The 23610-nt window shown below is 41.6% G+C and overlaps 1 protein-coding gene across 2 annotated transcripts; it reads right to left on the bottom strand.

The window, feature by feature from the left end:
* Positions 1–1729: 1729 nt before the first annotated feature.
* On the bottom strand, positions 1730–23201 carry LOC102302175 (serine/threonine-protein phosphatase 2A 55 kDa regulatory subunit B gamma isoform). Of its 2 annotated transcripts, XM_042221900.1 has the most exons (11): positions 22951–23201; positions 22218–22543; positions 19277–19434; positions 13367–13464; positions 12904–13069; positions 11698–11810; positions 10608–10785; positions 9710–9874; positions 7591–7760; positions 3993–4084; positions 1730–3848 (listed from the first exon to the last, which is right to left on the bottom strand). In XM_042221900.1, exons 3-11 carry the CDS (start codon positions 19356–19358, stop codon positions 3554–3556), a joined length of 1359 nt encoding a protein of 452 aa, XP_042077834.1. In that variant the 5' UTR covers positions 19359–19434; positions 22218–22543; positions 22951–23201; the 3' UTR covers positions 1730–3553. The 2 variants fall into 2 exon arrangements, with proteins under 2 accessions (XP_042077834.1, XP_005913538.1); XM_005913476.3 differs by lacking the exon at positions 19277–19434.
* Positions 23202–23610: the final 409 nt, after the last annotated feature.

Genomic DNA, 23610 nt, shown 5'->3' with positions numbered 1-23610 from the left:
GACACAATTTTGATTTGTTACTGGATGCTATGCAAACACTACATCTGCAAATCTTTCTGTATGTCGTGACTGTTTGTGGCCAAAACCATCAGTGTTGATCTTCTGCACTTGCCTTGTTGAAGTGCACATGCATCGTTGTGTAGCTACCGCTGTTGAAGGCAAGGTTGTCATATAGATATGTTTTGCCTATAATTATTTAACGTACAGTTTGTCCATACAGATTTCAAGTGCCTTCTGAAGCAAATTATTTGGGAGCAATTAGACTAAATTAAGTCTCTAAGAGCTCTGCTGCATCAGAGCTTTTATTTATTACAGAACAGTTAACCAGGTTTGGCTTTCTTTACCTTCATGTCTGTCTTCTCTGTATTTGTCGTCATCTCTGCTGTGCAGGGATTTAATATATTGAACATTTGCGATCCCAGAGTGATGATGTGGTTTAAGTTAGGTTGTCACTACTTTTTTCTGTACTGTGTCCTATAAATATTTTAAGAAATCAAATGTGTGTGTGTGTGTGTTGCAGTTTTATTAAAAAATCATATATATTTTACTGATCTTTAGACACATTCAAACAAGATCCTAGCCCTTATGTAATTTATTGGATTTTTCTTGCATTAAACACTCACTGGCCACTTTATTAATCATATCTTGCTAGTACCCTGGACCTCCCTTTTGCCTTCAGCACTGCTTTAATTTTTCATGGCACAAATTTAGCAAGATTCAGGGAACATTCCTCAGAGAGTTTGGTTCATGTTGACATGACAGCATCATACAGATGCTGCAGATTTGCCAGCTGCACCTCCATAATGTGATCTCCTGATCCGCCACATCCCAAAGGTGCTAAGATGGAACTCACTGATTTTCTCACAGTGAACTCACTGTCATGCTCAACAAACCAGTTTGAGATGATTTGAACTTTGTCATGTTCGTGGTAGTGAACATGGTGTGATATTCTGCTGGAAGAAGCCAAGAGAAGACGGGTACACGGTGAGCATAAAGGGATGGACGTGGTCAGCAACAATACTCTGTAAATAAAATGCTATTAATTTTGTAGTGAAGGGCCCAAAGTATTCCAAGAAAATATCCCCCACATCATTACACTCCCATGACTGAGCAAAAGTGTTCATGATCCATGTTTTCATCTTAATTACGCCAAATTCTGACACGACTTTCAATGCAAAACAACTTTGTGATAGGAGCAGAACCATTTAAAATTATTATTTAACGCTAGCGCCTTTCCTGCTACAAGTTAATGTGTCCAATAAGAAGAGTTTAATTCACACTGGAACAATGAAGACAGTGAACAACACGCAAAATGATTAGATTTTCAGCAGAGACTGAAAGAAAAACTTCTGATATTTATGAAGCGTTAACACAAGTTATTTTTAAATTATGAAGAAATGTATTTTGCTCAGATTAACTGTCATCAAAGCATAAAATAGATGATTGTGGGGGTTTTAAACTCAAGTTTAGGCAGATAGAAGAAGAAAGATAACCAGACAGAAAAAATGTGCAGAATCATGAAACTTGGTAATTATTTCAATTAAATTCATTCATTATTAAATCCCTTAGCAATTTTAAATCCACATGTAATAAGTGCATAATAACACAAGGTGGCGCCTTACACTACATAACTTGAAAAGCCATATAAAGGGTACATATTAACAGTTAAGCAATGTTAAGAGCTTCCTAACTAAACAGTAATGAAAATCACAATGATACGCCCATTGGATGCAATTTCGTTGAAATCTTTATTCAGAAAAAAACATATTAACATTATTTATAACTGTTCGTTTGACAATTTTGATGTCATCAACATACATTAACACAAAAATATGTGGCTTAGTGTGGTAAGAACGTGGAGTAGGCTACAACCGACAGAAAAAAGCAAAATGAACAAAAAAGGACCGATAAAAGAATTTGCTGTTTTCTAAAAAATAAACACATCAGCAAAGTTATCAGTGAGGAAGGCCGAAGAGATTAAAGTACCATCTCTTTGCTGTAGCTTTGGAGGCAGTCATCAGTACCGATGATCAAGTCTGCAGTCCGTTTATGGTTGTTTAAAAACAACGAAACCTCATACATGTCAAAAACCGAGCTGATATATACAGACACCATTTAGGCCCTTAGATTTTTTTGTCTTTTTTCTTTTAATGTTAATCACAAACATTCCCCATTCTTCTCAGTTTGCAGTTTCACTGAGCAGAAACTGATTTTGTGGACGGCTTCATTCGAAAAGTACGTGTTAAGTGTATGAACCGAACACCGGTAAACATGCTTCAGCGTCCGAAGACACAAATAAATGTAAGGGAGCTCGGTCATCTATGGTTACTCGTGCTGCAAGGGGCCCCCCGGGGGGCCCCCGAAGCCTTTGTACAAGCTGGATCTAAAATGGTTACGAAGGCAGCCAAGCCAGTCAGTGAGTCAATTTATAAACACCTAGGCTAAATCTGTTTGACATGCAGCATTTATCATTTGATTGCTGAAATTATTTCTTTTATAGATTTTTTTTCTTTTTAGTAATATTTTTGCTTGATCTGAGTTTAACATGTTTAATGTCAGAGTAGCACACAAAGCAGCCTCAGACCAGAAGCAGAAATCAGAGACGTTCGGGTCCGTTTAAGCAGGGAAAACAAGAACTACTGAAACGCACTGTGGACCATATATGAGCGCGTGTCCTCATGTTAGGCCATGGTGGTATAGTATCTGTTAACTTCTCTATCTGCACGACTGTAAATGTTTCACGTCGCTGAACGCAGCCCAGTTTTTGGTCATCTCTCCTGATTCAGGGAGAGCTCAGAGGCGTCTGGTGGGCTTAGGGAGAAGGGGGGTCCCAAGTTCATCCTCGTACATCACGCAAATCGCTTTACCTCATCCTCTTTAATTACCATCATCATCATTTAAAAAGAAGTTACATAAAACAGAAGAGGGAAAGCTGATCTGAAATGATGATCTGATCTTAAAACAAACAGCCAGTTATATAAATGCCCCATTTCTTATCAGTGCCGCTGGTAGACAACCACAAAGGGTTTTTGTTACACAAAACAGTGGGCAAGGGATAAGAATAGGATTTGCTTGAGCACACAAATACAGAGAGCAGAGGAGGTGGAGGAGGAGGTGGAAAAAAAGTAAAAGAGCATGAAGAATTAAAAAAAAGAAGAAGACGAACATGTAAACGTCTCTCCACTCTGGGGCCGAGGGTGTGATCCCTCCCCTCAGGAAGCCGAGCTGCAGCAACGAACGAACCATCAATCCAGAGGCTAACAATCAGGAAATCCACTGTTCGGACAATTTTGCAATCCATAATCCGTTGTGTAATCCAGCCTGTTCCCTTCCTAGCCCTGCCGAGGGCCTTGCAATTCTGGAAGGCTGAGGAGGAGGTGAAGGAGGGACGTGAAACGCTGTGTATGAGTTCTGATTGTGTGTGTAGGTATGCGTTTTAGGCATCTCTTGGTTGTGTGACAGTGTGTGTGCATGTCTGATAGTGTGTACATTCTGGCATAGTTGTGTGTTATTGGGTGTAAACTCATTTGTTTTTGCCGCTGACATCCATTCACTAATGCATCTCGGAGTTGAGTTTGTCCTGGAAGATGTAGAGATTGTTAGTGGCAGCGATGGCAATGATGTTCTCGTTCGGGTGCCAAGCCGTATGGAGGATCTTCTTGGTGAAGTCCAGGCTGTCCACACTGATATCATCCTTCCGGCGTTTTCCTCCCGCGGCGCAAACCCTCCGCGGCTTCAGCACGGCCCTGGGTTTGCTGCTCTCCCGTGACGCCTCCAGGGTGACGTCGCGCTTGGTGTTGCGGTCGAACATGCGGAAGAAGTTGTTGTAGGCTCCGGTCATGATAACACTGTACAGAGCACGAGGATAGGAGAGATCCAGTTACTCTAAAGGCAGTTTTCATGCTTTCATCACATAATTTCTAAGGTAAGCAGGTATGACTAATGGATGGCTGTAAGCTGGAAACACACATCCATCATCAAACATCAGGTACCTGTCGGAGCCGTTCCAGGCACACTCAAACTTGTCAAAGATGCAGTCGTTCTCGTAGAGAGAGCACAACTTGCTGCGGAGATAATCATGAACCTGCAGGAACACACACAAACAGATATGATTACAATCGAGCCCATCTCAAAGCTGCATTACTCCCAGGTATCGACTCTCAGCGTAAACTATAAATAGAAGAGTGAGCAGAAGACACACAAACACACATACCAAGCTCAGCACAACCAAAACACATTAAATATGGGCATGCTGTAACACAATCCTCCCTGAAGGAAACGCTAATAAGACACAACACCAACCTTCAGCAATACAAGGGCCAGGAGTACATTTTAATCTACCCTCCTTTCCATATCACTAAATCCATTAACATCCAGCTCTCTACAATCGCACCTACCAAGGGTGCGATAATAGAGACACACATATATTCTTACACGCACACATACACTGACTTATAACTGCTTTTCCTTGTGCTTTTATTCGACCTGCCTGTGTCAGCACTGTGTCTGCCCAGTGATGCAAGGAGATGAAATCTACACCTCCTCTTCCTCCAGGTCCTGTTCTCTCCATTGAGCCCCCCCCAACCCCGCTTTCCACATTTTGCATAAAGTCAGCAGCCAGCAGCCACCTTGCAATCAATAAACAGTCAAACTGAGGTCGTCTCACGGTTGTACATCAAAACCAGTGACAATTTTGTTTTTCCCTTTGGGTCTTTCTGCACAGGGGAAAATGATACCGTGTCAGCTTGAGCTGAATATACAGTCCTCTTTCCACCCCCCCAGTCCGCATGATTTCTGATTTAGAGCATGGCGCCTCATTCCTCATGAATTTGTGCACATTTTTCATGATCAGGGGGGGTACAGGTGTAAATTTACAAAATAGATCCATAAATAAATAAATAATAAGGTAGCTTAGCTTTACCCCCCCCCCCCCCCCACACACACACACACACCACCACCACCCAGCACCCACTTTCGCCCATCAGATGGATTTGGAATTACTCCGTTTCTTGCATTAATTTGTCATGAAATACAATCTGATCTTTTTCTATCTAACAAAATATACACAAAAATGAAATTGCTAATGCTAGTGCTGGAGCAATAAAATAATAGAACCTCAAACAACAGGAAAACTGAAAGATAACATGGAGTGAAGCTTGCAAGCTCAGGCAGACAATTCCAGGTGTGCCTCGTCATGCACACCTAACATGCATCACTCTCCTCACATAACAAGATACCCTCCTGGTTTGATGGTCTATTTAAGTTATAAATTTCTCCCTTGACAAGTCCATCCCGCTATTGGCCTGCATCAATGCTTGCCATTTCAACCCCTCCACAATCCCTGCATCCACCTTTAGGCTCCAGAGGAATATGTACTCACTTTTCATGTGTATCATTATTTGTGTGGAGTGATAGGCTCAAAGCACAGACACCACGCTCTGACAATAGTCTTCCCTGACAGATTTCGACTGGAAGATGTCGAAGCAGGTTCAAATCACAATGCTTTTTCTACTCTACACACTTTGGGCTCATGTTTTTGTGATCGTTATACAATGCCCCTTTGTGCTGTGTGTTCTTCCCAAATGGTGTGATCAATCCAAACACCACTTTCCCAGCAGTGCCATACAGTTTCAAGTTGTCCTTTAATAAATTTCAAATACAAAGAAAGAGGTGTCTCTCTGGAGGTTTTCCTTTGATTTCCTTCTGTGGGCTCAGTTCTCCATAGCATCATGAAACAGACCAGCTTCACCGATTCCTTTCAGCCTTGAGCTGTCTGGGTCTGCCCAGCTAACTATGGAATTAAATTAACCTCAATAAATTCTAACATGTCTTTTCTAAAAGGCATGATTTCCATCAGCTGATGCTGCTGTTAACTCCTGACTCCAATCAACTCTGCTGTTAGCATAGCAGCTGGAATACTTTTTCCAAACAACACCGAGTGTTTAAATAAAGTATTGAACAAAAACTAGAGCAGGATTATTATTATAGTTAAAATAGAGTCCATATCTGTGACTTAGATGAAGACCTGACCATGTTTTTATACATATTTATACCTGAATGCAGATATTTTCAGAGGCCACCGTACGCTGCATCCTCTGCAATCCTTCTCTCTAATCCTACCATTTACTCTCTTTACTCTCATCATCTCTCCTCCTCACATCACACCATCTTCATACTCCCTCCCAATTCCTCACCCCTTTTGTCCCTCCTTCCCCCCTTTCTCTGCTGCATTGCAGATCTAGGTGTCAGCCACTGTGGAAGGTATCCCTCCTTCACGCTTTACTTTATGAGTGGAGGCTCGGGATCCTATAAATAGCTCCAGTGCGTCTCAGCCTCCCACTCCTGGCCGCCTCACAGGCCCTCACACGTCAGGCAGGAACACATACACAAACACGCATGTTCACCCACAGGCCTGAGGCAGGAATACTAAACACATACTGGAAAAAAAAGGAGCTGATAAATAGTTTTAGTGCCTATAAATGCATAACCAGAAGCTAGCGTGGCCACTTAGAAGTGACACAGGAGAAAAATTGAGCATGTATGTGTAAATAATAGCATGCGTAAATATTAAAAAGCTTATTATTTCATGTGTATATCAACACAGCATTTTTAAGCCCCTGTAAATTAACTCCCGCATACACAACATACTGATAATTTACGGTTTTAATTTGGGTTTATTCATTTCTTTGACATACAAAGAGATTACGATCTTACATTAAAAAACGTCGTGAGGATTCTGCATCAGTGAGGGGAAGTGCATTTTCTCTCAATTATCCTTAAAAGGTTTGGGAAAAAATCGAATCATCTGTTAGTACTGTGATTGTAAGAGACAATCTTACGCTCATGACTCATTTCGTTCTCCGATCTTGTATTTCTTCCATAACGACAATGCCCTCTTTCAGTAAACCGTTAGTCACCTTGCCATTTGGACAACACAACTGGGATTTGGTCAGTGGTAATGATGACAGTTGATAGTTTGGTGCTGGGTTTCTTAGTAACACCACCCACTACAATAACAGGTTCAGGCCTTTTTTCCCCTTCCCTTCTTTTTTTGTTTTTTTAATATTACCTAAGTAATGAAAAAAAAAAGAGGAATTTTCCCCATTTGATGCCTTGATGATGTAGAGAGTTTTGCACATATCAGTCCAGAGTAAGGTTAAGATGTGCAAAAAAGAAATGGGGTGCCAGTAAAGCTCACCAGGCTGAATCCATCCCAGAGCATTTGCTGCATGTCTTCCCCCTCCCCTCTCTTGCAACTGTGCAAAGTCCATAGCAGATTGTTTTCATAGCCTTAAAGCTAATCAAGGAACCTGCTGTGCATATGTAATGTTTCTCCTTTGTTCAGTGTGTTCTTTAAATCTCCTACAAATAAAATAAAAGAGCTTAAAGTTATAGAACACCAATTGTCAATTGTATTATTTGTGACCTGCAAGGATCCCTGACCCCTGGGAGCTCCTTAACCTTGATCTATCCATTTTTCATCATGGTAGCTGAGTAAGACAGAATACAATATATTATATTCATCCTGGTGTTTCTTGTCATTTATTGTGACACTGCCTCATGTTTTTCCACACATCGCCAGTCACACACCTGGTATGTCTCTAGGGGCTTGCTCTCCATGTTGAGATCCCAGACTTTGGCAGTCAGGTAGTCTCTGGTGAGCAGGTATCGACCGCTGTGGCTGAACTTGACGTCCGACACAGAGGAGATAATCTCGGAGAAGAAAGAGCGGGCGCTGGGGTCCTCGGGCTCCTCAAACACTGGCGAGTGGGAGGGAGACAAAAAGGCGAGAGAAGGAGAGGTCAGCGAGTGCCGTTAAGCAAGATGAAAGGCAGAAACACAGTTGGGTATGTGTGCTTTTATCTCGTGTACAGAGATAAATCTCTCAGATGACTCATTATGTTAAGTGCCATTTATGAGACAGAGACCACGGACACGGCTTCTGTATCTTTCTGTAGAGGTGTTGCTGTCTGAATACATCAGTGTATAAACATTAGCAAATGTCAAAGAGCTCTATTAAAGTTCCTCTAAACACTGAATATGAAAAATAAAATGAAAGATCTAGCTGCTTGCTGAGCACAGCTTGTGCAGGAACACTGCAGCAGTGACTCATGATCAAAGCTGTAAACTGAATGGATGAAGCATTACAACAGGAACAAAAAGTGGGAAACAAAGAAAAGACAGGCAGGAAAGCTTGGCTCACAGTCCCATAAGTATTATTTATGACCAAAATGTCAATGAACATTTCACTCTTTTAGTCAAATTTTGCAGCCATGTTGTCAATATATGACAACATACCGCAAGCAGTCGAGGAAAGCGTGGCTAAGATTCAGTGACAGGGATTTTTCTAAGGCATACATCAGTTTCCAAACAACAAGTTGACACAATACTGCATGTATGAGACTAGTCGGGATTAACATTTACATTTTTGGTGTATGAACTAAAATGGTTTTGTCGACGTCACCAACAGAAAAGAAAAAGATGAGATTGTTTTGTAGCTCAAAGCCAAAAAGACAATAAAAAAAATCAGAGCAGACGCCTGCAGAGGCTATGTACAGTCGTTTGCATGACATCTGCTGTGATGTGAAGAATTTGTGGCCTGAAAAATTCTCATTCACATCACATATTGTGACAAATGCTGCAACCGTCTTCCATGTGTTGACTTGCACAGTGAACTACTGCCGGGATGTTTTGGGAAGTGAGACAGAAAGAAGTAGTACGTAACCTTTTACACGTTTAATGCGTCAAAAAATTATTTAAAAGAATGACATTGCTTTTATAATGCACAAATGACTCGATGTTCTGAGAAATGAACCAAAGTGATTGAGAGAAAACGTAAATACAAGAAATATAGTGCCATGACTTGAATTGTTGCCCCTTAAGGACGACAGATTTATGGAGCAACTAGCCCTGTTCTGAGGTAGAACTAAAAATTATTACACAGAGTAGAAAAGGTCCAGAAGTGATAAATCATACTTCTACAATGTGGGGAAATCATAATTCTTACAATTTATCTTTTAGGCCATTCGTTTAGTATTATTGTACCTTAAGTTTTGCCGGCTGTAGATGAGTAAAGCTTAAAATTGGGCACAGCAGCACTTTGAACTAACATGCTCAAAATGCCTAAAAACTTTAACAATTTGTGGTAAAGTAAAAGTCTGGGAATACCAAAGCAATAAAAAATGCACACAAGAGTTATCAAGGAATTCCACTCAATACCACAAATGCAAACCTCAATTTTAAAAATTTAGAAGAAAAATCAGAGGATAGAGATAAACCCAGCTTACAGAAAAAAGCACTGCCATTCCTCGCTGCTAGTTTGGAGCACCTGCTGCTCAGGAGTTAGAGCAGCGAAATGGTTGTTTACTCTAGTCTGCTTGTCGAAGCATCCTTGGGCAATATACTGAACCCCAAGGTGCCTCTGATCCATCAGTGCGAGCATGTGAATGCTAGGGCACAGAAAAAGAAGTGTTTGTGCTTGAATGTGTGTGAATCCATAAATGGACTTTGACTGCTCAAATAGAGTAGACAAACTCTGAGTACCGGTCCATTCCATTTAAGAAAAAAATACAGCTGTTGTTGAATTTTGGCCTGCTTGAAGGGTTAGCATACTTATCTAAAAGCTTAGATCTTTTCTAATCTTTGCTGTAAAAACTATAAACATGCAACATGCGCGTGTCCATCATTCCTCTCAGCACGTTTTACTCACATTTAGAGTGCTTGTCACACAGTGCTGCTTCTCTCATGTCACAGAGGCGCAGCGTGCCTTTACTGCTGCTATAGACAAACAAGTTACAGTGGTGGGGATGAAACTCAGCCGCTGTGATCACCTCTGTCAGATCCTCCATGTTGGCTGGCTTGATGTCCACAATGTCTGATGGAGAGCGCCACAGCTGAGGAAAACTCTCAAAGAGCCAGCTTCTTCAGCCCTGCGCTTTATAGACTGCACATAATTAATTCATTTATTTATGCATTCATTCATCCTTTTATTAATTTAACTCCCTAACTGACTCAATGAGAAAATAATTAAACTGATTAAAATAATATGGAAACACACACAGGCCAATAATCTACAAACAAAATATAAACAAAAGTTTATATAAATGTATACATAGTCAACACTATATCAATAATTCACAGCAGGAATAAAGCAAACCAATATAAATATATCTAGAGGGGATTGTTGGGAGAAAACTAATTCCATATTCACATAAATTGTAATATTATAAATCCTGTCTGGGTCAGGGATGCGACTGTACTGTGTCCTATTGAGCTGGATTAGAACTCAGAAAAGGGCTGAAATATTTATGCAGCCACTGAATTATTCATTAAGATACATTTTCACTCCTCAAGAATAATACTCCCCTCCCCCAGCACTGTGTGTGTCTTTGTGCATATCTTCATACAACAAAGTGGGATTTGCAGAGCTTGTTGCTTTGTGTGGGCAGGAATTGATTGTTGAGTATGCATGCATTAATGTATGCATTCATTATTGCAGTCCCTGGGCTTTGACAAATATATGCCTGCTTTATGTGCGTACACACATAAGTGTTTGTCTTCATCTCCTCCAGTCTTTGTGCACGAGTGCTTCGAACCATGAAGGATACTGAAGCTACGGTCAGTGATGTCCAGATGCCAAAGGTTGATTCTAAGGTCATCCGCTGACATGTAGGTCTCATAGTCAGAGTTGACAGAGATGGAGTTGATGTGGTAGGTGTGGGCATTGGCAAAGACTCGCCGAGGAGTTACCTCCACCATCAGGTCCATGGGCTTCAACACCGGCACCTGGAAAGCCCCAAAGAAAGAACAGTTTAACATTTATTCTGAATGAAATGAAAGAAGTAGAAGATATACAGAGTGGAATAAACTGAAATAATTTAATTGTATCATAGTTAATATTTAATGCATTACTTCCTTTGACATCAATAATAAAGGAGCAACTCTCAGGAGTGAAACTTTAGCAAGTCCAAGTGCTCATTCGGTCCTTCACTCATTTAGCTTCATTTTAAAAAACTGTTTGTTGACACATGCTTACATTTAACAAATTCACCCACACAAAAGGGGGCTGCACAATATTGCATGGTTAGTTTTAAATTTATGGCTTCTTTTTCTGCATACTGCACAGTGTTAGAATCACTAACATTGGTTCTCCTCCAAAAGGACAGAGGTGCATTATAACCAGACATATGGAAGCACGGTGAGTTACTCTTATTAAGAGTTTACTGCTGATAGAAACACTGAAGCTTTTAATTAATTAAGATCCAGTGTAGACGGTTTCTCTCTGCGCTGTAGTGAAGGATACAAAAAGAGGATTTCACCACCCCCACAGGCTCACACATACTCGCATGTTCCTTGTGCCAGTGACCCATTTTTACACATGCAAACACATCTGTACTCACTGACCCAGTTTTATTTCCTAACCTGAGATAGATAGATAGATAGATAGATAGATAGATAGATAGATAGATAGATAGATAGATAGATAGATAGATAGATAGATAGATAGATAGATAGATAGATAGATAGATATGATAGATAGATAGATAGATAGATAGATAGATAGATAGATAGATAGATAGATAGATGAGATAAGATAGATAGATAGATAGATAGATAGATAGATAGATAGATAGATAGATAGATAGATAGATAGATAGATAGATAGATAGATAGATAGATAGATAGATAGATAGATACCTGTAGAGAGGTGACTGTGGAGATATCCTTGATTCGACCCTCTTCATCCTTCAGGTTGTATCCTTCTGGCCGTTTGTCTCTTTCACTCACCTTCCACAATTTAATGGTCTTATCTGGAAAACGGATAACAGGGCCATTAAATAATCAGATAAAGGTGCTTGTTGAAATGCTTTGATAATAAGAGACTCTACCTAGATGTGATTAAAAACAATCCCAGAGACCAATATGGGATTTCATCACAATCAAAGCTACAATCATTAAAACTTACAGTAAACTGTTTTTGTTTCGTAATAAAAAAAAATAAAATACAAACATTTATATTATGTACTAATTTATCACACAGTCAGGTTGGTAAGGAAGCGTGGACTCTTTGTATTATACTGAGAAAATAGCAACAACAAACATGTCAGCATGTTTGCTACTCAGCTGCTGAGGCAGGTCCTACATATTTCATGCCTTCAATTATAAATGATAAAGTACTTTAAAAAAATCAATACTCAGGTTCTCAGGGTAAATATAAACTAAAATAAGTACCGGTATTCCAGCCATAAAATGAGAGTGTAACCTCACATCCTAATGTACTACAGAGAAGAGTTGCAACACAAACAGAAACTCGTCTGCGATTAGGCAAGGGAAAATCTGCTTCTGACTTAAGATCTTAATTACGAGACGTTCCTCACCCACACAAACATGTTAACTCCTTAAGCCAAAGGCTTTTTTTTTTCAGTTCAATCAGTAACAGCGCCACAATCCTAAAAACCTCATTGGGTAAGGAACATTGGGGCAAATTCAAATTTATCTTCAAGTGGTAATTGGGAGGCAAAATTTTGACTTTGAGAGAGCATAGCATCTTTACAACAATACAGGAGAGCCTGTGAAATGGAAGACCTCCAATGGCAAATCAAAAAGAAGTGACACGCAACATATAGTAGTTTTAGGAGGCCTTGCCATTAAAGCTGTTTGGAGCTTTAAAGTGGGTCACACTCATTAATTTTTTTAAGAAGACAGGTACTATTTTAATAAGATACAGTCTGGCAGTGCTCAGGTGTAAAAGGGTAAGGGAGAAGCAACAGTATCTCAGAAACATGCTCTTAGATAATGCCTTCAGAAAAAGCAATCATTTAAAGTGGTTCACAGCAAATGTAGAAAATATCAATCACATCAGCTTCCAGTTTTCTCCAGGGTGTGTATGCAGGAAGCTCTCACCATTGGTGGAAAGCAGGAAGTGTGCAGCGTTCTGCTGAGGCAGCCATCGAATCTTATTGATCTTCTCCTCAATCTCCAGACTCTTAAGATAGTCGAATTCGGGCTCATGGCTCTGAAAGGTGCTGTAGACATTGTACTCTCCCTGGGAGAAGGGCTCAGTCTTGCTCTATGAAAAGAAAAGGAAATGAAAGAGAAAAAAAGGTAGATGAAAGTGAAAGATGTGCATGTTCCATCACCTCGATGTTAATCAGAAACTGCTTGGCATGGACTCCGCACAGCTATAATGACACACTCTCTGACACAGCAGGGACATCAAGTATTTATCAACCAATATAGAGTGTAGCTGGAGGGGAACCAAGTGCATTCATTGCTGCCCTTACAGCTCAAATGAAAAATGTTATATCTGAACGTGCTGCATGAGTGCAAGTGTGTCAGGGTTGGTGTGGTGCGCATGTGTAAGTACCTCAGGTTCCCTCTGAAAGATGACCACACGGCCCCCTTTGTCTCCCGTGGCCAGGAGCTCTCCAGTGTGGTTAAACTCAACAGTGGAGATTATATCAGCTGGAAGTATAAAGACAAAGATGAATGCAGAAAGAGAGAGAAGAAGAGAAGGAGATGTGCAGTATGAGAGTGGAAATGACAGTGAAAGAGAGAGAAGGAGTAGCCATTAGCCGCACATCATCATTCATCTGTATAATGTTCATCTCGCACTAAATTATTAAACCAAATCAACAGTCAGTGGATTAACATGTAAGTGGATTAAAATATGCAAATTCATGTTTGGAATGAGACAATATTTGATAACTGTTGCATAACTGTGCTTGAAGTTTAAGAATGAGCTTTATAAAGAACATGCAAGTACATGAAAACAAAGGAAATCAACCGCACACACAGCTGTTTCACAGTAGGCACAGGTGCTTTCTGTGTTCCACTAGGATACATACACAATGACGTACAAGACTACAGAGTCACTCGGGTTCATGTTTTTATGCTGGGGTGAATGCGTACTCCTTGGTCTCTATTAAGGGCATAAACAACTGCGTGTTTAAAGTCACGACACAGTGAGTTTTAATCGCTAATTTCATATAACATTCATTTGTATATTTACCTCACAGCTCCCATCGCTCCCTAAACAATAACCCAATGGCTCATTTACAGCGCTGAAATATCGGCACATTATTATCCACTTAGCATTTAGTGCGGTGACTCAGTGCTTTACGTGGTCCATTCTGTATAACACAATACACAAAACATGAAACGGACAAGCGCACAGTTGTGTCGTCAAAAGAAGAGCGTGTGAGCGGGACCTGTGTGTGGTTCAGCTTTGCATGTAATCTGCTCCCTGTTCCTCCGTTCACTTGTCCTCCTTTCACCTCTGCCTTTGTGCAGCAGATTGGAGATTTAGTTGTAAACATACAATAGATTTAGAGACAAAGCTGCTTGAAAGTATCTGTGCTTAAACCTCTTTCGGATAGATTAAACTGTAAGGTTTGGTAAAAATGATGAGTGATGAGAAGGTATGTAACTGACCCGGCAGGAAGCTTGGCTAAGTTATAGTACTATTCCTCCAAGATCACGAATGCCATTGTGAACAGACACATTTAAAAATATATATATATATATTTTACTCTATTATCATTTGTTTTGTTATAGTCCTTTATTCGGGAAGTAACATAAACCTCACTTAGGATAGTGTGAAGTTCAACAAATAGCAAATCAACAAACTTACTGCAGCTGAACGAGAAACAGTTCCAACATATTACCTCTCACGAACCCACAAATTGTTTTCTTTTTAATCTAAAGAACAAAAAATAAGTAACAAATGACTATGGAGTGCTAGATGTGCTGATGTAGGCTGTTTTCATTTGTTTTTACATTTGCCATCATGGTTTTTCTTTTTACTAAATTAATCTTACTGCAGGCGTTAGCCCTTTGCTAAGAGTAGGGGGCAGGTGGAAGAGAACCTAAAGAGGTGGAGATATGTACTGGAGAAAAGATGGATGGAAGTCAGTAGAAGCGAGACAGAATACATAGGTGTGAATTAGAGAGAGAGATACTGCAAGAGGCAGAGGTAGTAAAGTTTAAAAACCATCGGAAGCAATGAATAGAGCACAATAGAGGTAAAGAACAGTTTGCAGGTAGGGTGGAGTGGGTGGAGACATGTGGTGATTTGTGACAGAAATATAGCAGTGAGAGAGAAACAGAAGGTTTACAAGACGGTAGTGAGACCTGCAACGATGTGTGGTTTGGCACTGACAAAAATACAGGAGCCCAAGCGGTGGCAGAGTAGAAAACATTCTCAGTTTCATTTGGAGTAGCCGACAATAATAGAAATGAATATATCAGAGGGATAGCTCAGGTTAGCAGCTTGGCAACAAAGCAAGAGGCCAGGCAGAAGGAAACAAGAGAAGAGTCATGGATGCAGTCAAGAAGGACATGCAGAGGCTTGTTGTGATAGATGGTGCTGCTAGGGATAGGGCGAGACGGAAGCAGATGAAACACTGTGATGACCCCACAGAAGATGATGAAGAGGTAGATGATGATTTATACTGCTGACAACAGCCAGACATTTAATGCATTAACAAACACTTCTCCAGTTATCTCAACAATAATCTCGGTTTCTGTCCCACATAACACTGTTTAACTTGTGCATCGCACTGGGCTGCTGACCTAAACATACACACTGACCGAGTATGGAAATAATCATGATAAAAACCCTGAAACTGCAACTGAAAATTCACTGCTGACCACAAAAATAACAACAAGGCATTGCAGCGTCTACTGGATTTCTCTATACAGCACATGGTGTTGGTAGAAAAGAACATGGCTCTTACTAAGCTTTGCTGTAATAAAAATAGAGCTTGGAGAGTGTATTTATTGAGTCGGAGTGATTCAAAGCTGTAGCCTTGCCTATTTTGTTGTGGCCTTGAGAAAGAGAGATTTTATGATGAGGAAAGGCGGGGACTGCTCTTCAATCTCCACGACAACACAACCTCATTCACCCTCATACATTCTGTGTATCACTTCTTACCTCTTTCTTTACTTCAGTCATCTTTCTTTATTACACACACTTTCTTGATCTCTCAGATGCTGCAGAACCTTTCTTGTTATTCGGTGACAATTTCCCCCTCAATGTTAGGCTCTCTCTCATTCCCTTTCAACCCACATGTTCTTTTGTCATCTCTAATCTCCTGTTTGCCAATCTCTCTCTTTGCCCCATTTCTCTGTCTCAGTTTCTTCTTGGTTGTCTCTGCACATTCACCTCTCTTCCTCTCTCCCTCTCTCATCCCTCCCCCACAGCACTCTGCTGCCTAGTGTGCACAAGAAGTGGTGATGCTGGTGGTGGTAAAATGGAAAGGATGGTGAAGGGAAAGGACTAGGAAGCTGAGGCAGCGGTGGTGATAGTGGTGGTGGTGGGGCTCCTCCAGTGTGTAGCGGTTGCCATAGTAACAAGCAGAGCCAACCAGTGGAGACGGTGCTGGTAAAGGTTAGCCATATATGGAATCTGGTGAAGGAGGAAGTGGGATTCAGCAATCCAACCCTCACAGGAAGAAGGAGCGTGGTAAAATAATTATGCTGCTCTAGTTCTGTCCACTAACAAATGTTGCTAAATTAATACCAGGAGATGAAGCAGACGCTGTGATCCTAATTGAGGATAGGCAGATAATTAAGGGATGCACACAGACATGCAGACCCCTGTGTATGCAGTCCAATTCACAAACGCGCATATGTGCACCAGAGGGGCTTTACATGCACATGTGCATAAAATAAGGCAAAGAAAATGTGTGAGCTTAATGCTCCGTGCGTGAGTGAGAGGCTGGATGCATACAGACAACTGTGTCTCCAGTCAGGTCACAGTCAGAAAGAGCTAAGCTAAGCAAAACCACAGGAGCGGCACACAGTATAGCTGAATAAAATATGGAGCACACACTCTCTCCTGGCTCAGCCTCAGTCTGTTCTCAACCTGGATCCTCTTCTGGTCTTTTTGTTCCTCTGTTTCCTTTTTGTGCACACACACAAAACACACACCCATCTGTGTCTTTCACTCTTTTTAATAGAGGAGAAAAACACCTAATAAGAATCTAAGCAACAACTGCAGAGATAACTACCATCATGATCACTGTGGTTCTCTCCCAAGAAGTATTGCTGTCCAGTTCACTTGTGTGTAAAGGCAATGTGTGTGCCATTGTGAAGCTGTAGGTTTTTGTCTTGTGGATAAGTGTGCTACAGTGCAGCAAGCTTCCTCAGTCTGTCTCTCCCACAGACTGTCCATTAGCATCAGCAGTCTGACTCATTGCCACACTGCAGAAGCTGAAGGAACACACTGTGACTGCAAGTGCATGCGCTCACACATACAGCACAAAAATACACACAAACATGAATGAACCCAATGATACAGAAAGATATAAAACAGGCACAGGGTATGAACACCAAATACACAAACACTGTAGTGTTTACGGACAGCAGTGCCTTAAAAATCACAGCATAGTAAATACAAAATTAACTGTTATTAATTGTATGGCTTGAATTTTTGGGATGCTGGTTGAACAAAGCAAATATTTTTTAGATGTCACAGTTTTCTCACAACATTAGCAGTGAAAATAGCTGACAGATAGAACTGAAGTGATCAGTCAGTTAATTTAATTGTCAGTTCGAAGATGCAGATCAGGGTGGAGGTAAAAACACAGGGAGGCAGAATTCCTGTTTTGGGGGGTGTGGGGGCAGAAAGGGAAGCAGACATCCTACAGGTCCAATTATAGATATCTTAGGTCTGGGTAAACACGGACCATTAGAGCCAAGCCAAAAACATACGCTCCTTAAAAGCAGGGACAAGCCACCACTCAGCAGGAGATGCATCTGTGTGTGTGTGTGTGTGTGTGTGTGTGTGTGTGTGTGTGTGTGTGTGTGTGTGTGTGTGTGTGTGTGTGTGTGTGAGCTGTAGCTCAAGCACCACGCATTTCCTGCATACGTGTGCACAAGTGTGTGTACTCAATTACCCTGTAGAGAAATAGACGGGTTGGAGGGAGTGAGGGAGGAGGAGGGGAGAGCCTGCCGGAGGGAGATGGCAAATTGATCCCTGTCCTGCAGTTTTGGAGTTATCTGGGAAGAAGAACTGGCGCATGTGTTTGTTAGAAATGCACATGTGTGGAGAGGAGTGATTTAAGCCCAGCACAGCAGGGAGTCTGCCATTTCTCTGCACAAATATCAGCAGAATAGAGGAGCTGGTGTGAGCCTAATGGTTATAGATATAAACAATTAGAATTACAAAACAAGCGAGCTGCTGCGCCTGTAGACTATACACTTGTAATCCGGTTTTACCAAGCTGCAGGAGCTTCTTCTGACTACACGTGTTCTCAAAGCTGCTTGTGATTCATTTTTGATTGTAAAAAAATCTATTTTTCGGCAGATTTGTGAGACTAGCATGAAAAAAAGATGAGAGGCTTAGTATGTTTACACCCCGTCTGACCCCAGTGATATTGAAAACTCAGAATATGTTCCGACAGCTCATAAATGTTGAAAAATTAATCCTTCATATTTTTTTTTTAAAACAAACAGAATTGCCTTTTAATGCATTCCTCTGGCCTTCTACATTTATTTGCATTAATAGATCAGTCAATCCTAAATTTCTTTTGCACAAAATGCAGAAAATTCACTGATTTTATCTTCTTGGAAATTAAATGTAACTGTTGTCTGTAGTGTTTCACAAAGCAAAGCAATTATATGGATTGCTTGTCAAGTAAACCAAGCAATTCTCCAATAAATTCAAAGCTTTTTTCACAACTTTCAGACATTTTACAGACGACACATTAATAAAGGTGATGGAATGAAATGAGAATGGGAAAAAAATGCATTTCCAGGCCTTTGTGTGAATGTCTACACAGATTTGATTTTATTCCGTGTGTGCTCGTTTTCATGGATGTGAAGTGCCCGTGTGTTTTCTCCCTCAGTATAAAATAGAAGAAAGATAGCAATGCTTTTAAGATAGCAATGCTTTGAAGGAGGCGGGGTGTCATCTGGTCAAACTATTTAAAGAAATCAATCATACATACAATCCGAGCAGGCAGACTGAGATAAAAATAAAGAGCTGGATATAAAAATAGTGGCACACAAAAAAGGATGAGGCAGACAGACAGAGACAAAGTGATGTTTAAGATATTTATAACAGTCAGACTCACATGGAAATGCACTTGACTCAAACTACTCCTTCACACACACACGCACACACTTCTTTCAAACACTCACACACTCTCACATGGAGCCATTAGCACACAGATGTGCACACATACAACTCTCACATCTCACACTGGGGTCATGTGGCACATTTGTGTGACATAGATATGACCTTCGGGATAGAAGAGGATAGAGCACACACCTTCAGTGTAAGAAGCAAAAGGCTCAGGCTCCAGAGAAAGGGTAGTGATGTCGGAGCACAGGACCTGGATGGGGCTCAACATCCTGGGGGAGGACTCCAGGGTGGAGAGGGGTGGACAGGATGGGGCGGAGCTCTTCAGGCTATAGCCAGGAGCAGCCCTGCAAGAGGAGCAAGGATGGACGGAGGGGGGAAGGAAGGGAGGAGGGCAACAGGGAAGCAGAGGGTGAGGAAGGAAGGAAAATAAGAAGGAAAAAGGACCAGGGCAGCAAAGGGGGTTGAAGGCGGGGTTAAGGGTAGGGACTGAGTTACTACATTACCACACTTGGTCATGAGTACTCACCAAAGAAAATCAGCTGGTGGTGTATTCATGATCACAGAATAACATATTGGGTTTGGTGGGAAAAGCTAGCAACACATGAAGGATGAACACAGGAAGCTAATGGGACAAAGTCTTAAGCATGTATTGTTTATTCACTTTCATTTAGCTTTCCAGGTAATCATTAGTGTGCATGGCCCAGGGAAAGGCTACTCGGTCACATTTTCCCTCGTGACCAATTACTTTAATGACTCAGAACTTGCCTTAGAATAGTCTTTAATGACATATAATGTGGAACATAATCAAATCTCCCCATTACAAGTTACTAAACAGGGCAAACATCCAAAGATATTCAGTGTAACACAGTTTTCATTTTTAGAGATACATGTGGAATTGTTATATGACCATTTAGTGATTTTTCTATTTTCAATTTCTGCTCGAGTAAATAATAATAATTAATAATGGGCACTCTTACATATAGAGGCATAGGATAATAATGGGGTTAATTAAAAAATGACAAAAATTTGAATTTGTTACTCGATTCATTGAACCAAATGAGATACTTTTGAAGGCAAGGGAAGTTTGTGGACGATGGGGAGTAAGCAATGTATGTAATTCAAGAGAGGAGGGACTGCAAGGAAGAGGGAGTTTAAGCATCCCTCCCCTGTAGGAGTTACAGGGGAGGGGAATCCCCACTAGAAGATCTACAGACACACATTTACACACATAGACACAACACTTGCAGACACACATCCACACAAATTCAAACCTGAACTAACAAAAAGATGCACACACACGAATATAAATGTAAACACAGGAAAAAGAAAAGAAAGAAAGATGGAAACACACACATACAGGCACACACACAGGAGACAGCAAAATAAACCCACGAATAAAAATCACATGTACCATCTCCTTCTGTGTGTCTATACCAAGCTCGGTTTTCCCTCAGACACGCGTACTGTGTTTGAGCAGTCTTTAGAGCACTGTTGGATAATTGTTAGGCAATTGTGCCACTTCAGCACCCGACAATGCTGTGTGTTGCATTAGAGACCAGACGGGGGAAAAAGGGGCAGGTGGAAATGGGGAGGCGGAAGGGGGATGGGGTGAACATGGACGAAAGGTGGAGGGAGTTGGAGTGGATTCCCAGATTTATTGTTTTTTGTTTTTTTGCGACAGAAGAAATATTTGTTGATCATCTGGGGAACTCCTGAACGTCCTCTCCATTAAAGCTCACAATGTGCTGCACGGCCCGTCACACCAACAGTGTTGAGCAGTGTCCACCTTGGTGTGAGCTCATCAGCAATTCAGTCCTGAATACTTCCTGTGTGTGTGGAATAATTAATACTGCCATTATTGGTGGGTGGAGATGATCTGCCAATCACTCTGGCCAAGCATGAAAAGCAGCATGTTTAGCATTGCTGGCTGTTACTATAGCAATAATGGATGGGTGTCGAGAGGTATTAAGGGGTATTAAGGCTAATTTTTCTTTTTCTTTTACCAGTCACTTACTAAAAACCTTTTTCCTGAAACAATTTACTAATGGAAACACAGTATATGTAAGAAGAAACAGAAAAGCACACCTTCACATACAGACAAAGACATGCACAAATGTAATCTTCAGTGGTGTGTTGAATACACACAAGAGTATTTGCACAATCAACAGGCAGCACTACAGTCTCCCCTGACTACAGCATGTGCTTCTGTGCAAGGGGAAATTATGCCACAGCACACACAGAGGAAGCATAATTCCCTTTCTACAGTGATAGGAGGATCACAAATAAGCTCGCAACACGTTCATGACCCCAAAATGATAATCCGCTGTTCAGGTCTAAGGCGCGTAGCGAACAATGAGCTGAGTGTAAGAAACAGACAGACGAGGCAGGAAAGCAGACAGGTAAAGCCAGCATGCAGGTAAGATTAGTGGTGGTAATAAGATAAGTAGAACGTGGTTATCCACGGTCATAATCCATCTCCTTTATGCTTTATAAAGAAACCAAAGAAATTCAGTGGTTTGTACAGTTTTGTAGGCTGCTGGGTTTGTCAATATACCCCCTGCCTTAGATCATGTATTCAATCTGACACCTGAGCCAATTATATAGAAGAGTGGGGGAGCAAACAGGGAGAACACGCGCGTCACATACAAGAGCCGACATGCAATGCAAGTACAAAAACAGTGTGGTGGAATTTTTATGCCTCGTTTTTCTGGAAAATTCTCTGACACACAAACACAACTGGAGACAAAAGTGAAGACACTCTGGCATGGGCCAGATCAATTCCTCCCTGCGGTGTGACAAAATAGCTGTGTAACACAAAGTAGCATAAACAAAATAATGAATGAAAAGTGCCGGGTGGGGAAAAGGAAATAGTGTGAGAGGAGGGGAAAAGTTGCCTTAGATGATATAATTTTGCGACAAAGAATGTTTTGGTGACTAGGGCAGCTCCTGTCTGAACAATAATTAACACAGAGCTTATAGAAGCTTAGGAAGCTGCCCTGAGCTAGTTTTGTCACGCACTCTGTCTTACTCACACTCCAAAAGTTCAATACATAGATACACACTTGCCTGAAGGAAATACTTCAATACAAAGAACAGACACATACAGCTTCCTGTGTCATCTTCTTACCTTCAGTCACATAGTTGTGGTCGGGGAGGAAGCCGTGGTGGTTGAGAGCTGGGGTGGAGTCAGTGTCTTCGCCCATCAGCGGGGCCTGGGGGAGTGCCCGTCTTGGTGGGGCAGCGTGATGGTGGCAGATTGGTGGCGAAGGGGATGGTGGTGGGGATGCCGTTCAGCACAGTGCCCATACTGCTGCCCGCCTCCTCAGCACAGGGGCGCACAGCTTGTCATCCTATACTTAAGTAAGGCTGAGGGGGAGGGAGTGGGGCAGCCCCAAAAGAGGGATGGATGCACCAGGGAGTCCACAGAAGTGCTTCTGAGAGCCAGATGCAAACCTGCAGAAAGGGGATCATTTGGAAACAGTTCAAAAACTACCAGTGGTGAGCTTGATTTGTACCTCACAAGAGCACACATTAGTCATGAGGCAAGGAAAATCAAGCGCACTCCGAGTCCCCCTGCAGTTGCTGCGTCCAGGTGTGGCCGGACCGATTCAGCTCTCTCACAAACACATGCAACATACACAATCAATGCGCACTCAGAAATGGGAAAAGTCCCTGCTTGTTTAATGGATGCTCTAACAGAAGAAGAGGAGATGAGGAGGAGGAGAATGGGGGGAGGGGAAAGAGGGATGAGCAGAGTCCCTGATCGTGGCATCTGCAGTGCTGCTGCTGCTTCTGCAGTAAACTCACACGCATGGACACACATACACAGTGGGGATGAACGCAAAGGGACAACCACTCACTTTGGCAGCTTAAAAGCAGGTACTCCTCAGTGGATCCTCTATGAATAATGTCTTTTTCCTCCTCACTGGCTAACTGTACCTCTGTCCCACTGGTTTCTCGACTGTTCCAGTATGAGAAGGAAAATCCTTCTGGTCCTGCGTTCTGCTGCAGTCTGTGCTCTGGCGTATGTATGAAAGGCAGAGTGAGAGGTAGAGGAAGGGGGAGGGCAAGAGAGGAGCTTTTCTGCTGTGCTGGTACTGTGTATGATGCATCAGCGAGGGCCCCGCCCACTGTCTAGCACAGCCAATCATCACAGACTACAGATCTGCTTGACCACTGAATGCAGGTGATTAATAATGATAAAGAAGCTGAGGATAGAGGAGTGGGTGGCAGAACGGAAGTGGTACAGCGTCTAATAAGGTTGTGATTAATGGGAGAGAAAGCAGAGAGAGCAGGAGAGTGTTTCGCCTGACTATGTGCTCAGTATGAACAACAGAAGAGTGACGACTATAGCCTTTACCTGGAGACAAAACTGAAGTAGCAGACAGACTAATACAGTCAGTTAATACACACTAAAAAGCAGGGACAGGCAATAATTTAGTTTGTTTGTTTTAACAAGTTTGAGCTGTGTCTAAAAATAACTTTATCAAGTTACCATTCTACAAAGTGTTCCACATCGT

This window comes from Haplochromis burtoni, unplaced genomic scaffold (genome assembly GCF_018398535.1).
Source record: "Haplochromis burtoni strain Fernald_Lab_line unplaced genomic scaffold, NCSU_Asbu1 Contig_4, whole genome shotgun sequence".
NCBI lineage: Eukaryota > Metazoa > Chordata > Actinopteri > Cichliformes > Cichlidae > Haplochromis > Haplochromis burtoni.
The sequence above is the reverse complement of the archived record's forward strand: the minus strand, read 5'-3'. Positions and strand labels throughout refer to the sequence as shown.

What these genes read in the sequence shown, in the direction of transcription:
- LOC102302175 (XM_042221900.1), bottom strand. Translation starts at nt 19,358, where the DNA reads ATGTTGAGCCCCATCCAGGTCCTGTGCTCCGACATCACTACCCTTTCT. An exon ending in TTTTGCTTCTTACACTGAAG is followed by an intron (nt 13,465 to 19,276) that starts GTGTGTGCTCTA and finishes TTATACTTCCAG; the next exon opens with CTGATATAATCTCCACTGTT. An exon ending in GTGTGACAAGCACTCTAAAT is followed by an intron (nt 7,761 to 9,709) that starts GTGAGTAAAACG and finishes CCCACTCGCCAG; the next exon opens with TGTTTGAGGAGCCCGAGGAC.